The 15,859-nt window shown below is 48.6% G+C and overlaps 1 protein-coding gene across 3 annotated transcripts in view; it reads left to right on the forward strand.

The window, feature by feature from the left end:
- The first annotated feature begins 1,128 nt into the window (after positions 1-1,128).
- Positions 1,129-15,859, forward strand: part of STAB2 (stabilin 2) — a 139,524-nt gene continuing 124,793 nt past the window's right edge. For 2 of the 3 annotated variants that reach the window (XM_072724744.1, XM_072724741.1), the window contains exons 1-3: positions 1,129-1,821; positions 4,809-4,942; positions 6,887-7,002. In XM_072724744.1, coding sequence (XP_072580845.1) covers positions 1,744-1,821; positions 4,809-4,942; positions 6,887-7,002 — 328 coding nt within the window. In that variant the 5' untranslated portion in view covers positions 1,129-1,743. The remainder of the gene's footprint in view (positions 1,822-4,808; positions 4,943-6,886; positions 7,003-15,859) is intronic. The other variant, XM_072724743.1, reaches the window with a different exon arrangement.

The following is a 15,859-nucleotide window of genomic DNA, read 5'->3' on the forward strand; positions in this document are numbered from 1 at the left end:
TCCACGCGAGCAGCACCAGGAGAGCCTCGAAAAACTAGGCGCTCCGGGGCCCTAGAGCCAGGGGTCCTGATTGGGCAGTTCTGAACGGGGGTCGGGCCCCCAGGAGTCTCCACTGAACTCAGGGTGCAGGGGCGCTAAGCGCATCCCCAGGGGGCTCCATCCACTCAGACCCTGGGCTAGCCTCAGATGGCCCGTCTGCGTGGGAGCCTCTTGGGTGGTTGGTCCTATGGTCCTACAGTGTCCTGCTGTTTCCAAAATGCAAGGAGGGGAAGGCAGCGGGGAGGGGTTGGGATGACGTCAGCACACCTGGAGTCAGTACCAGCGGAGCCTCTCAGTTAACTCAGTTAACTCGGTGCCGGGGGACGGACCCCCTGTGCTGTCCTGTTGACGAGCCCCCGCCTTTGTCCCTTCTGGTTCTGAGCCTCACACTCTCCCACTGGGTCCCTCAAGTGTGCCGCACACTCTCTGTCTGGGCACAGCAGGAAGGGAAGGCTGGGTGCCCACCTGCTAGCTGTGGGATCTCAGAAAAGCTGCCGAGCCTCTCTGCCTCCATTTCCTTATCTGTACGGTGGGGAATAACAGTAATAACAATCCCAAGTATTTCTCCAAGAGCTGTGAGGCTGGGGAAGGGTGATCCTCGGGGAAGTCAGCCTACTGACTAGCGTGTAGTAAAGTTCTCAACAAGTGTTGACCATTACTGTTTGTTTATCTTTTTTTTCTTTTTAAAGATTTATTCATCTTTTCAGAGGAGGGGAGGAGGAGAGGCAGAGACACAGGCAGAGGGAGAAGCAGGCTCCATGCAGGAAGCCTGACGTGGGACTTGATCCCCGGTCTCCAGGATCACACCGCAGGCTGCAGGCGGCGCTACACCACTGTGCCACCCGGGGTGCCCACTGTTTGTTTTTCTTACTTGCAGCTGCAGGTAGGTCTGTGCCCTGGGATCTCAGGGGTTCAGAGTCAAGGAAGGCTGGCACCCCCGGCCTCAAGGAATTCACCACGGGGCATGGGCTACAGACGCATGGACGCACGGACAGTGACAGATACGACTAGACTTCCGCGGTGTTATATGCAAAATGCTGGGAGAATTTCCGAGTGGTGTTGGAGGGGCAGAGCAGCACGGCTTCCTGTAAGAGGCGGCATTCGATCTGGGCCTCAAAGGGGGAAACAAGACCTACAGGTGTGATGGTTTGTTAGGACAAGACATGGAAGAGGGAAGGGGGTGAGCTGGAGTCCCAGCCACAGGCACTGCAGGGATAGGCTGTGGCAGTGGTTGCAGCCCACCAAGGAGGCCGCCTCCCTGTCTGGGTGATGGCCCCAAGCTTCTGCAGCGTCCCTCTGTGGGACCCCCAGCTTGTGGGCGCCCCAACACTGGCAGTGGGGCCGGCAGCCGGCTCGGAACTGTGCACTCAGAGGCAGGCCTGCAGTTTGCCACCACGGGCCATACGGTTGGCAGGCCATGGGCAGAGGAGGCGGGACCGAAGGGGGACGGCAGCATGGCCCGGCAGGGGCTTGCTCTCAGGATATCCTGTCATTCAGCTGGGACACATATAGGGGAGCGGCCTGTCCCGCGGCCCCTGGCTTTGCACCTTCCCTTCCTGGAGGCGGGCCTCACGTGCCAGCGGCCTCAGTCCGGGCTTGGGAGCCAACACGGACACGAGAGACCTCCCGGGGAGTCCGTCCCACTCCGCGGCAGGAGCTCACAAGCGGTGACAGGTGCCCAGCCCCAGGGCCGTGGCTTTCGTCATGCCGCGGGGTCTCGCAGCGCTCCTTCTCGGGCTGCTCGTGGCCGGCTTCGGCTCCCCACCTGAAGCGGCAGGACAGGTGAGGTGACGCCTACAAGGCCTTCCTCTTCTTGTCCGTATGTGTGCAAAGCTTTCGGTCTGTTCTGGGTACGAACTCCGGTGTGGACCCCATCAGATAGGGGGTAGCCAGGCAGGAGGGCACCCCGCGGGGCTGGGCCATGTCTCTAAAGGTGTTCGTCCCTGCTGGCTCGGCTCCGAGCTCAGCCTCCCCGGCCGGGACCTCTGGCGTGGGTGCCACCCTCCTTCCTCCCACGGCGCATGTTGGCACCGGGGGGTCTTATTGCTGCTGCTCTCTTTTTCTTTATCTTCATAGTCTCGTCACCGTGAATCCCCCCTCGCATCATTGTGAGCATAGGAAATAGCAGTGGGAAGAGGGATGAGTAGAGAGATGTTCTGGCCAGTTCCGGGCGGGTGATGTCTGCTGGACAAACACGGCGGTAACGGGAACTTCCACAGGTTGTGGTGCAAGCACCCCGGGCCGTGGTGCCAGCTGCGCGGGGGCAGGCGCCGCGAGATCCCCAGGGGCACAGGCCGGGTGCCAGGGTGCAGCGGGGCCGCCCTATGCCAGGGTGCACGCGAGGCCCTCTGGGGATCCTTTCAAAATGCATCTCGCGAGGCATGATTTCTGCTTCATCAGTAGCAAGGCATGAACACAGTCCTGCACCTGTGCCAGGCGAGCCTTCGCCCACGCAGGCCTGATGCCAGTGGCTGAATTATGGATAATGCTTTTCCTGAAAACACCAGAAGACAACTGACGGTCGGGTGCTCCAGCTTAGGGGACAGGGACCACTGAGCTGGAACCAGGGCCCTCACTTGTTTGACGGCTGTTTCTGAGGCCCCATCCCAGTGCCCCCAGCCTACTAGTAGGTCAAGTTGAGCACATTAGTGTCCCTGGACTTTAGTTTCTGTCCCGACAGTGCTCCCCACGCAGCCCATCACCACCTCAGCGTCAGAGAGGGCTTGCTTAGGCCAGAAATCACAGCTTGACCAGGTTTTGAGGCTGAGTTTGCTTTTCAGAGGAGACCGTTGGAGAGAGAAAATGAACCATTTTATTTGAAAAGGACAATTTGAAAGTCAAGACATTTCTTGAAAAGAGAGTATGAAATCTGACCTTTGGGGAAAGACAAGAAAAAGTAATGTCCTTCCGTACACTTATCTAAGTGGGAAAACCTACTACAAAGAAAATCCTTTTAAAAAATCTGGAGGTTCTATGACCCTTAAAGGGAGTTGATTCAAATTGCCGCTGAGGGTGGCTTTTTTTTTTTAATAATAAATTTATTTTTTATTGGTGTTCAATTTGCCAACATACCAAATAACTGAGGGTGGCTTTTATTGTTATTCTACAGCAAGCCTTCCAGGGCTGTTTTGGTTCCTAACAACCACAAAGGAAAGCTGCCCCTTTTGTTTCTCTGTACCAGCGGGTAGGGAGGAGGGCTAGCCCACCCAGGAGTCAGAAGACCATGAACTTTGCGAGTCACTGAAGCTCCCCTCCCCTCAGCATCCTCCCCCTCATGTGGACATGGTGAATCTGCCCTGCTGGTCTTTGACACCAGCACGACTGCATAAGATGATGCCCTCGGGAATGTGTGCGACCATAAGGTTCCCTGCAAAAATAAGATTTCTTCTTATTCAGCCTTTATGCCTTTTAGTAAACTCAGAAATATTTATGACATTCCCACCATCCCTACCAGTGCCAGGCTCAGCTGTTTGGGGATAGGGGTGAGTAAGGAGAGACATGATCCTTTCCCACAAGGGGTTTCTGAACAGGAAGCAAAGACAAGATGTATCCTACTGGCCAGCAACACACAGGGTAGGAGTTGAAGCGAGGAAAAGAGATAGGTATGGTTTTGGGGAAGTGGTGTGGCCCGTGGGGCCCTGAAGGGTGAAGCATGGTGGGTAGGGGGAGAGGCTAGCACACTCCTACCAGGAGAGGCAACAAGCCAAACACAGGGGGCGGGCAGGATGGAGAAGCAGGGGAGGAGCGCAGGAGAGTTCAGCACCTACCACCTTCCAGGTCCCTGCCAGGCAACTTGCACATATCACACCGGGTAAGGGTCTCTGCAAGCTGGGGTGTGCGGTCACCGTCTCCGCATTGCAGGGCATGGAATTAATTCACGACTGTGCACTAGCCACATACACAGCCTGATCCCAGGCTCAGGTCTCCAGACTCCCTGATTCAGCGTCTCTTCCTGGTACGAAGCTGCTGCTTCCTAAGCTTGATGGGAAATGAGGGAGACTTGAGGAAGGACCAGATCCACTTGGGAGGATCAGCATCAACATCATGGATGATGAGTGATCCTGGAGACGGGGCCAAAGTGGGTCTGCAGCACCTGAGTTTCCACCACCTGATGGTGCTGAGCAACTGTTTCTAGTGTGTTTGTTGTGTTTCCTACAACTCTTTCAACCCACAGATATTTACTGAGAGCTCCTGTGCACCACACACCGTTCTAGGTGCTTAGGGTACCATCAAGGACAAAACAGAAAAAGGTCACTGCCCCTTGGAGCCCATATTCTAGCTGAATTATAATCAAAAGATTTCAGACAATCTTTTGAAGCAAGAAATACATGTTTCACAGCAGTTAGCACCCAAACTGGGCTGTTTCTGTAGAATCCATGGGAAAGAACATTCTTGATCTACAACCAAGTGACCCTAAGTAACTGCTTTAAAGCTTTCCCATTTGGAAAATGTACAATATATTTCAGATTTCCCACTGGGTACGTGTGTGTAATGACATGACCGTGCTTTGCTGAATTCTAGACCACAGATCAAGGACGGCAAATAGGTGGTGCCAGGGGCCGCCTTCCCACCCGCGGTCATAGCAGGCATTGCCTGATGATCCCAACACTCCTTCTAAATAAGGTTGAGAGTGACAGGCCAGTCATCACCAACCCGTCTTGTTGCCATCCCTGTCATTCCGTGGACATGAAGCTGATGGGTGGGGAACGTTGACCAACCCAGGCTCTACTAATGAGACTTGATTTTTTTGTTTTGTTTTGTTTTCACAGGCAAATAGATGCGATAAGAAATCTCTGCTTACCATTAGGACCGAGTGCCAATCCTGCTCACTCAACTTGGGAATTAAGTGCCCAGACGGCTACACCAAGGTTACCAATGGCTCCATGGGGGTCCGAGACTGCAGGTACTCATGAGAAAACAAGCGTGCTCAAGTCTTGAAATTTAAGGGGTTTGTGAAACCAAATTGAAACTTCCCATCTCAAAAACTGCAAAGCATTTCCATGATTTTCCCTTATTCTAAGACTTCATTCGGTCCAAACTTAAATAACTCACAATTAACCACCTTGAATCTAAAAAATATACTATTGATTCACATTTTAATACAAAATTGACCAAATTGCATTACACATAAACATTTTCCCTTCATCTTGCCCTTCTTTATTTTGAAAATCTGGGTTTTGTTTCATTTGGGAAGGCTTCCAGCCAGAACATGGACTGAAAAGCGAGGGGTCGGACAGTCATCTTACAAGCTAGCTGAGGACCCTGATACTAATTAGAACCTGAAGAAGGACCACAAAGGAATTGCAGCTTCATGCGTTTTATATGAGGATGGCCTTTCTGAAATCCTCTTCTGGTTCAAAACTCTCATAATTCAAGGCAGAGCCTCACAAAGGATGGAGGAAGCAGTTTCCCTCAGAGCTAATGGAAGTGGCACCCACCTCGAATGTAAACACCACGTTTTATGTACTCAGTCTACTAACTTAGACATTAGATGGGTCAAAATGAGTTAATTCCTAATTCAGGGATGAAGATCAGTACCATTTCTTATTTTGTGTAAAATAAGAACGGAACACTGTCATGTCACACTATTCTAAATTCACGTTTGCTTAATGTGACCCCAGTAGATTCTAAAACCAAGGTCATAAGTTTAAATAAAAGGTTCCAAAAACTACCTGACCAAGAATTAGCAAGCACATGTGATCGTTGACCAGTCGGCGACCACAGCAGGCATACATTTGTGGCCAGATCCTCTTAAGTGTATGGAGAGACGTATGGTTCACAGTGAAAATTATGTGGTGACTTTTATGAGGGATTTTTTTTTTGTCCTGGCTACTTTTTTTTCCCAGCAAGGTGGATACTCAGATACATGCTCCCCACCTCCCCATCCCCCTCCAATACACACACACACACACAGACACACACACACAGGTGGGGTTACCGCACTCATGCTCTCTGTTTTAGAATTGAGGGCTTTGATCTGTCATCCTTTGATGATGAAATAAATCCACGATTGACTCTTGAGGCAACACGTGGTTCTGCCCTCTGCTCTTCCTCCTCCCATCTTTGTGAAGAGACGCCCCCACCGGTATTCTCAAGCCTTCAGGGGAATTGTCTACTCTGTCTCCAACTTGACTGCCCATAAGGCCAATAGCCCAGGGACTCACCATCACATGATTCCTGACAGGCCTCGTTGAGAGAAACGATACCCACGGAGGATCGTCTCTAGATAGACTAAAGTCAAATCCCAGAGTAAGCCGTCCATGCAGAGATTCCCCGAGAATAGACAGTGGTGTTCAGCTTCCATAGACTCGCTTCTCTCAGTCTGTACCTCAGTGACGTGAAAACCTTTTTAAGAAACTCATCACCACATCTCCCTTGAGGAAATTGTGGCAAATCTTGCCTGTGAATTATACCGCCTCTCACAGAAATGTCAACATCTACAGTATCTGAAAAAAAAAAGTGCTGATTCTAAGCAGCAGCTGGTTTTGTTTAAAATCCAGAGATCCTTCTCACATTGGCTGAGACAGACAGGTGTGAGGTACACCCCTAGCACGTGCCTACCCTGACACCCTGACACCACCTGGTGTCTTCTAACCTCACTTGTGACATCACTGTAGACATTTCACCTTCATTTTCATTGTGCTCTGGTTTTTTCAGCCGTTTCATACAATCAAAGGTCAATCATGATTTAAGTTTTACTCTCCCCAGACAGCAAAGTGTATTCAATCTCTGTTTTTTCAAATAATAGGCAAGTGTAAAGGGAGACCTAAGTAAAAAACTGGGCCAGCCCCACTGCCCAGAGTTAACTGTGTTGCTCTGATCATGATGTCCTCTTCCCCCCCCCAAGGTACGCCTTCGAGATCAGGAAGTACTCGCTGTATCTCCCCGGATGCCGCCATATCTGTAGGAAGGACCACGTCCAACCTCAGTGCTGTCCAGGCCACTGGGGCCCCAACTGCATGGGTAAGTGGCACAGCATCTTTCTTGGACTCTAATACTTGCTTTTCGATGTCCCATTTCACAGAAACTCGAAAGGAAGGAAGTCCGATAAAAGGAGACTGTCAGCACCTTTTTCTAGAAAGTTCCATTTCAATCTATATGTAGAAGAATCTTTCTTGCTCTGTCAGCTTTTATAAACAGATCTAAGTAGAACTTGACCTCCAGTTCAAGGTCTCTTTTTAGAGAATTCCCTTATAAGTCAGAAAAAAAGGACAATTGAAAGGATATCCATTTTTATGAAAGAGATAATGGGCCATAGAGAAGATGTAAGGATGCTGGGCTACTACAAGACAAGTACAATTTTCTTTAAGAAGAAATTCTACTACAGCATCTCAGAGACCACAGCTACTATTTGGTAACAAAGATAATCATCAGATCTGCTCAAAGTCTAGTCCTTAGGATGGAATGTCAAATACTACAATGGCCCATCTCTGCCTCTCTCTCTCTGTGTGTCTCAGGAATAAATAAATAGAATCTTAAAAAAAAATCAAATATTATTGTAGATGAAAGTACTTGACAGAGTGACACACACACACACACACACACACACACAAAAAGCACTTTAATAATGTTTCAGGGGTAAATGAGAATGAATAACAGTCAACACAGACCTCGGACAGTGACAGCCAGGTTCGGTGTCATTCTGTCTTCGAGCCCTTGGTACACATGGGTGACTCCCAAACCATGGGCGGGCAGACAGGATCCCAGCCCATCCGTGGGCATCGTGCTGTCACAGTGTTCTGTGCAAGGATGGGGTCGGCCTCCCATCCCCTATGGAGTGTGCACAGTTCCTTGTAGGTTTGCACAGTTCCTTCTGCTGGGGCTCAAGGCCAGAGAAGCAAAGTAGGTGAAAAGCCAGAGCTGGATGGTCTTTCTACTGTCCTGTCATTGGAGCAAAAGGCATGTTCCTTTATCTTCATCTTCCAAACATACCACATGTCTCCAGAGGCTTCCTTCCTTTAGCTCAGGAAATAGATAAACACTCTACTTATATTTCACCTCTCACGTTTTATGGCGATGACATGTGAGGTCTTGCCTATCACTTTACATTTCCACAAGGATATGGCCTTTTCCAAGCTGCTGACGTGTGTGTGAGGAAGCACCAGCTCCGGAATGGCTTTCTTTCCAAAACCGGCATGGCATCCATTCTTTTCAATGCACCAACAAATACTTCACACTCAATACTAATTGTTTTAACAGTGGCTCACTCCAGTTAGAAAATAACTCTGATCAACTCCAAAATAAAATCAGAAAACACACCAAAAAAAAAAAAAAAAAAAGCACAAGAAAAAACTATGCATCATCTTCTAAAATTGAGAATAAGGCATGGATTCTCACTTGGGGAGGAATATGTCTTCCTGACATAAGAAAGGTGTTTCTACCCAGGTTTAACTGGCTTCTCCCTCATTAAAACCAGGACTGCTTTACCAGACCAGCACAGAGCCGTCTTTACTAATCAGCACAGAAACATATTTTACACATTGAGTGTGAAATGGTTGCATTTGAACAACTAGTATCCTACGTGAGAGGAAATAGATTTTTTTTTTTTTTGGCATTCTGGTTCTCCTGATTTTACCATGAATGCTAACTAATTTGCACAAACAACTCCAAGTAATAGAAAAGAATGTGGGCAAAGGGGTTGGTTATATAGAACCCGGGTTGTGGCCAAAACAATCCAGTTATTTCAGAGGGAAATGGTTCTGATTCTTCTTTTTCTGGGTGGTATCATCAAATCCTGCACATTTATTATTTTTCTTGGCACTGCATTGTGTCTCTAGACCCGGTTGTGCGCTTCTTGCCATTCACCGAGCAGGTTGCAAATCATGGACTTGCATGGCCTTGTGGCCAGTCTGGCAGGTTTGTCCCCTTTGGCTTTGAGTGAGAAGGAAAGCGCCATTCACCTAAGGAGCCTGCTGTATGGCAGTGTCCCGGGGAGACTGTTTCAGCCAGAGCTGTCGGCAGCTGAGCAGGACGTGGCATGAACGCAGCACTGGGGCAGCAGCACTGCCAGGGACTGGGAGTGGGCACTGTGCTCCCGGGGGTGAGGTTACAGCCTGACACTGGCCTCTGGCTGCTGGCGACCTTATGATCTTCCTTTAAAGGAGCAGAACAGCCATGATTTGCCGACAGCTTATAATACGTGAGCCTGCAGCTGAGCCACAATCCGAGGCAGGAGGCCATGGGGGCTGCAGCCGGAGGGAGACGCGATGGGACGTGAGATCCTCGGGAATGTGCCTTACAGCAAATGCTGTACTGTCTTTTTGAGCTCAGTTGCTGAGAACATCAGTTTTACCATCTTTCTTCTTACCAGGGGCCTGAGGGGATAGCAAATGATTCGAAAGCAGGGCTAGATTGTACACTTTTGCCTTAAAAGTTTTATTTAAAAACTGAACACGTCGTTTCATACAGTTTAAACTTAAACCATTCAATTCAGGACACAAAACGAGGACTCTCTGTGCCCCACACACCCGCTCTCTTTTTCCCAAAGCTCCTCCCAGGAGTGGCCCCTCTTAGGTCAAGCGCTGCCTGAGCACTGACTGTTGTGCAGCTGCACGTATCTGATAGGTCCAGTGCCTACCCCCAAGGAGCTCGCAGGGGCAGATGTGGAAAAATAATCCCCCTGTGGGCCTGGCAGGGGCCCTGGGGATTTGGAGGGGCCCTGCAGCCTGCTCAAGGGCCGCAGCTACTGGTACAGAGCCAGGCAAGAACACAGGCCTGTCCCAAGGCCCAGCGTGGTTCTAACCCCCTCCTACCCCTGTCTCCCCCGTAACCACTGGTTATGCCAGGTCTGTGGCTGGGAAGGCGGCCTGCCGATCGCAGCCTGTCCCCAGGAACTTGCTGCTGTCACCACTAGCCAGGTGCCTGTCACTGCCGGGACTTGGTTCCATGACACCAGGGCTCCCCAGTCCAGTTCTGTAGCTGAGGGATGATCACCCCCACCCCTCCCCCTCCCCCTCACCCCCCACCCCCGGGCCTCCCAGTACTGCACATACCATGCCCTGCCGCTGGGCCTGAGGGTCACAGCCACCTCCCCCACCCCCCCATGGAGCCATCAGTGGCACAGGACACCAGCTACGTTAGCCGCACACACAGAAGAAGTGTCTGGGACACACTTGTACAAACTATTCATGCTTTTACCTGCGACTCACATGTAAGTGGCATCTGTGTTCCATGCGGTAAAGCTGTCCTTCAGCCACTGCTTTGTCATCACAAAACGGAAGCAGTGGTGCCGATGGGCCTGCCTCCGGGTGGTGCTGTGGCTCGGGTGAGCGCATGTGCAGACTCTGGGGTCCAAGGAGGCAGCAGGCGCTCAGAATAGGCTGGTTTGCACCTCTGGCCCCCGTGGTTCGTGGTTCGAGTCACTGGCTGGCCTCCTCCTGGGCCTGTGTCTAGCTTGGCTCCACCTTCAGGTGCTGACCTGCTGTGCTCCGGCTTTGGGGTTAAGGACCCAAAATCTTGAGTCAGACCTGATTGCAGTGCTCATTCCAAAACTCACCAACCACGTGGCATTAGGCAAGTGATTTACCTCTCTGGGCCTCAATTTTCTGTTCTTTTCTTTTCTTTTCTTTTCTTAAGATTGTATTTATTTGAGAGAGAGAGAAAGAGTGAGAGACAGAGAGAGAGAGAGACAGAGACAGAGAGAGAAAGCAGGAGGGAGGAACAGGCTTCCCACTAAGCAGGGAGCCCAATGCTGGACTTGATCCCAAGACCTGAGCCCATGGCAGATGCTCCACTGCTGAGCCCCCCGGGCTCCCCTGGGCCTCAGTGTTCTCATCTGTAACCTGGGGCTGCTGCTGCTGATGATGATGTCAACATCAGTCTTGCCTTCCTCAGGTGTATGAGGATAAGACCATGCATGTAAAGGGCTTAGCAGCAGTAAATGCTCACAAATGCGACCCACCTGCTAAAGACCTGATAACTAACCCTTGGCGCTGGCAGCCTGGGGATGACATCCCCTTGCATCCCATTGTTTGTGCAGTTCACAGCCTCTTGACTCTATTATTTTTCTTCTCACAATTGTCTGCAGCCCCTGTGGGTCCCTCAGGTGCCTCGTGCCAAAGCAAAGGCCTGCCCTTCGGGGGGTGCAGGGAACATATGCCATCCCTCTGCTCAGGCTGCTCTAACCAAACCTGTGACAGTCGATGTTGATTTCTCATCACTCTGGGGCTAGAAAGTCCAAGACCAAGACACTGTGGATTTGGTCCCAGCAGAAGCTCTTGTCCCTGCCTCACAAATGGAGAGCCCTGTGTCCCCACATGGCAGAGAGAGAGAGAGAGAGAGAGAGAGGACATGCACTCTGGTCCCTCTTTCTCATCTTGTAAGGACATGAATCCCATCATGGGGCCCCCACCCTCATGACTTCATCTAAACCTAATGACTCCCCAAAGCCCCACCTCCCAATGCCATCCTGTTGGGGTTTGGGACTTTAGCATATGAACCTGGGGAGGCACATTCAGTCCATGACAGTAAGTACTGACCTTGGCCTTTCCCCCTGGGTCACAAGCCACTGGAGGAAGGCTAAGCCAGGATGAGGCACCTGCTAAGATAAGCCTCCCTCCCTCACAGAGTATACTGTTGAGGCCCTAGAAGCTTCCCAGGAGACAGCACACGAACACCTACCCAGCAGGTGCCTTCACCCTCTGTACAGCCCACGCAGGCCCCCATGGGCCCTAAGTAAAGCGGACTGCTTTGTTTCAGTGAGAAGCAGCTGTAGGGGCAGCTCTTCAGAGGTGAGGCTAAGACTTGGAAGCTGCTCTTAGCAGCCCCTTCCTTCCGACGGCAGCAGGAACGAAGGCCCCCTTTCTGCTCAGGCTCAATCTCATGTCGCTTTCCTATGAAAACACAAAGAGAAAGCATGAGGAGCTCTGAACACCACTGTAGGCATTCAGTGAACCGAAATTAATTGCTTAATTAAATGAATGGCTTATAAAATCACGGAAGCCGTGTAAAATAGTTTTGAGCTATCCGTACAAAGAAGCACGACTCTGAGCCCTTAAGGTCAGCGGGAGCTGGGTGAGAATCCTTGTCTGGCAGCCTGTGACCTTCTTAGCCATCCTCCCTCTGCTTCAGGGTCCTCTTGCCAAAACGGTGGTCTTGACACTTCCCAGAGTAAAGAGTCATAGTTATTAGTTGTGAAGCATATGTGTAACGTCCTTGGCATGTCACTCGAGGCTTAGACTGCTAATAATGATAGTAATAAAAAGAACAGCACAAAAAGGAGACAAAAACAAGTCAAGTTGGTCTTTCTTTTTTTAAAGAAAAAAAGATTATATTTATTTATTCATGAAAGACACAGAGAGAGAGCCAGAGACACAGGCAGAGACACAGGCAGAGGGAGAAGCAGGCTCCCTGCGGGGAGCCCAATGTGGGACTCGATCCTAGGACCCTGGGGTCACGCCCTGAGCTGAAGGCAGATGCTCCACCGCTGAGCCTCCCAGGCGCCCAGTTCATTCTTGCCTAATGCTAAGGGCTCAGTGTGGACTCAGTGTGTGAGATTCCCTCCCTTGCCCTCCCCCTCTGCCCTCTGCCCCCTGCTTGCACCCGCACACTCCCAATCTCTCTCTTCCTCCCTCATAAATAAATAAATAAATAAATAAATAAATAAATAAATAAATAAAATCTGAAGAAGATGAAGAAGAAGGAGAGTCCAGGATTGGATAGTCAATGTAGGTTTGACTTTATGAGAAACCATCACACTGTTTTTCTTTCTTTCTTTCTTTCTTTCTTTCTTTCTTTCTTTCTTTCTTCTTTTTAGATGTTTATTTATTTATTCATGAAAGACACAGAGAGAGGCAGAGACACAGGCAGAGGGAGAAGCAGGCTCCATGCAGGGAGCCTGATGCGGGACTCGCTCCTGGGTCTCCAGGATCACACCCTGGGCTGAAGGCGGCGCTAAACCCCTGAGCCACCCGGGGTACCCCTGTTTTCCAATGCGTATGCATCATTTTGCCTTTCTCACCAACAATGTGTGAGAGTTCCAATTGTCTAGCACCCTTTCTGGCACTTGATATTACCAGACTTCTAGAAAATGTTGCCATTGTGCACGATGCCATTTCATTTGCAGTCATTTTAATTTGCATCTTTTCCATGCACTTATTTGCTATTCACGTATCTTACAAGTCGTTGTTTCTAGAACATCTTGAGAGTTCCTTAAATGCTTGAGAGACAAATCCTTCATGTGATATGTGATTTTTAAATATTTCTTCACCGTCTGTGGCTTGTCTTTTCACTCTCTTAACACTAACCTTTGATGAGCAGACGTCATTAATTTTGGTGAGGTCAAATAGATTGATTTTTCTTTTACAGGTCGTGTTTTTAGTGTTATATCTAGAAATCCTTACTTAGCCTAACATCACAAAGATTTTCTTTTATCTTTTCTTCTGGAAGCTGTATAATTTTAGGTATTGTGTTTAGGTCTAGCATCCATGGTAAGTCCATTTTTGTGTATAATTTGAGATATGGCTCAAGGTCTGTTGTTTTACATAGAGATACCTAATAATTCCGGCATCATTTCTTGAAAAGACTATCGTCTCCCCATTGGATTGCCTCTGGACTGTTGTAGAAAATCATTTGCCCGTCAATGTGTGGACTCTGTTCTGCCCCAGGGACCGGGGTGCATGTCCCTTCATCATTCCACACCCTCACAATTACTGTAACTTCACACTGAGTCCTGAAATCCACCAGTGTAAGATCTCCAACTTAGGCGTTTTCAAAATGATCTTGGTTATTCTAGTTTCTTTGTTTTTCCACGTAAAATTTAAAATCACTTTGCCAATATCTACCTGAAAGTCCCACGAGAATTTTAACTGCAACTACATTGAATCTGTAAGTCAGATTACATAGAACTAACATATTAAAGTATTGGATCTTCTAACTCATAACCATAACCACACTGTATCTCTCCATTTATATAGGACTTCGTTTCTTTCTTTTTTTTTTTTTTTTTGTCGATCTTTCATCAGTTTTAGCTTACAGATTTTGCACAATTTTTATTATGTTCATACCAAAGTATTTTACGGTTATTAGTACTATTTTTAATGGTGTATTTTTATTTCGATTACCAGTTGTTTCTTACTAGTTTATAGAAATACAATTGACTTTCATATATTGGCCTCATATCCAGAGAACTTATTAAATGTATGCATTAGGTCTAATAGCGTTTTAGTTTTCTCTGTAGACAATCATGTTATCTAAGAATGGGGACAATTATATTTCTTCTTTTCCAATATATATACACTTTATATCTTTTTCCTTACTTTATTGCACCATTGTTGATGTATTATCTGTTTTTTATATTATTGGATTCAGTTGGCTACAAATTTGTTTTAGAACTTTTTAATTTTTGCCTCAGATTTTTTTAAGGAATGTTTATATGTATGCTCATTAGAGATGCTAGTCTGGTTTTCTTTTCTTATTAGTATTTGCCAGGCTTGGGAATCAGAGTAAGAATGCTCTCTATATAGAAGGAGCTGGGAAGTATTCTCTCTTCCTCAAGTTCTTGGAAGAGTTTTTGTATAACCAGTATGATTTCTTCCTTAAATGAGAGGTATATGCCCCAGAGAAGCCATCTGGCATGGAGTTTTCTTTGTGGGAAGGATTTTAACTTCAAATTCAACTTTTCAAATAGATTTAAAAAAAAAAAAGATGCAGATCTGACTCTCTTGAATAAGAGAGGGAACCAAGGCAGGTTAGATTGGAAAAGTCTGAGATTACATATAGTTCTAAAAACATTGGGTAAAGCTGGTGGGGAGCACCCCAGCCAAAGCCATCTAACAGAGGAATCTGCCATCTTGTGGCAATGGGCCTGCCCTGATATCCCTGCCGTGCTCATGCATTGGCTGGAAGCAGATATGGGAAGCATGTCCTCATGAACAGGATGGTTGCCAAGAGAAAAATTATGCTCCCACAGTGCACATCTGAGAGGTGCATTTTCATAGCAACTCTACCTGGAGAAGGGCCTCAGGAATCTGCCTTTGTAACAATCCTTCCCCCCACCTCTGTCTCCACGTGACTAGAAACATCTGGTCCAGTGAATCACCCTCAGAGGAATAGCTGCTTACAGTTTTACAAGAAGGGCTTCCTAACTGCGTCCAAAGGACAAAAGGGGCCCAGACTTCGTGGACATAGCATCACACTCTTGGGAACTCAGATGTGAGACGCTCCCTAATTCCTCTGTGACCAGCCTTTGGCTTATAATTATATTCTTAGTAGATGACTTTGCCTTGTTTTCTGCTCTATAAGTTATCATGAGGCAAGGGCCAAGCAGAAGGGACAACCCCAGAGGATGGAAGAGTTGTATCTGCCTCAGGAGAGGGTCTGGAAGAGCATGTGTAAATGGGGGGAAAAGGTACAGGCAGGGTGTGGAGGAAAGAATATGTCTGGGCAGCAGGATAGACAGAAAAAAATGGCAGATAAGAGAGGAGGTGGTCCAGTGCAGGGAGGAAGCTAACAAACAAAACACAAGTGTGGGGCACTGGGATTCTGGTGTCATTGCCTGCAGAGTAAAAATACCTGGGAGAGCATTTCTGCAAGTGGCCCTGGGTGCTGAGTCCCAGGGCTGGGGAGGCCCTGTGTTCTTCTGAGCCAGTCCACAAGGCAAAATATGGGTCCCCCAGTGAGTACATTGCACACCAAACCATGGGCAGAGGCACAGGAAACAAGAGAGGGAAACTGTGGCAGAGCTGTCACCCCTCTGTCTTCCTGGTCCTGCCCAGAGGTGGTCCTGATTCCCAAAACACCATCTCAGCCCAAGAAAGACCTAATAGCAGAAGACAATGGAAGAAGAGCTATCTGACAGCCAACATTCTATGAAAACGCTCTC

The sequence above is a fragment of the Vulpes vulpes genome, chromosome 10 (genome assembly GCF_048418805.1).
Source record: "Vulpes vulpes isolate BD-2025 chromosome 10, VulVul3, whole genome shotgun sequence".
NCBI lineage: Eukaryota > Metazoa > Chordata > Mammalia > Carnivora > Canidae > Vulpes > Vulpes vulpes.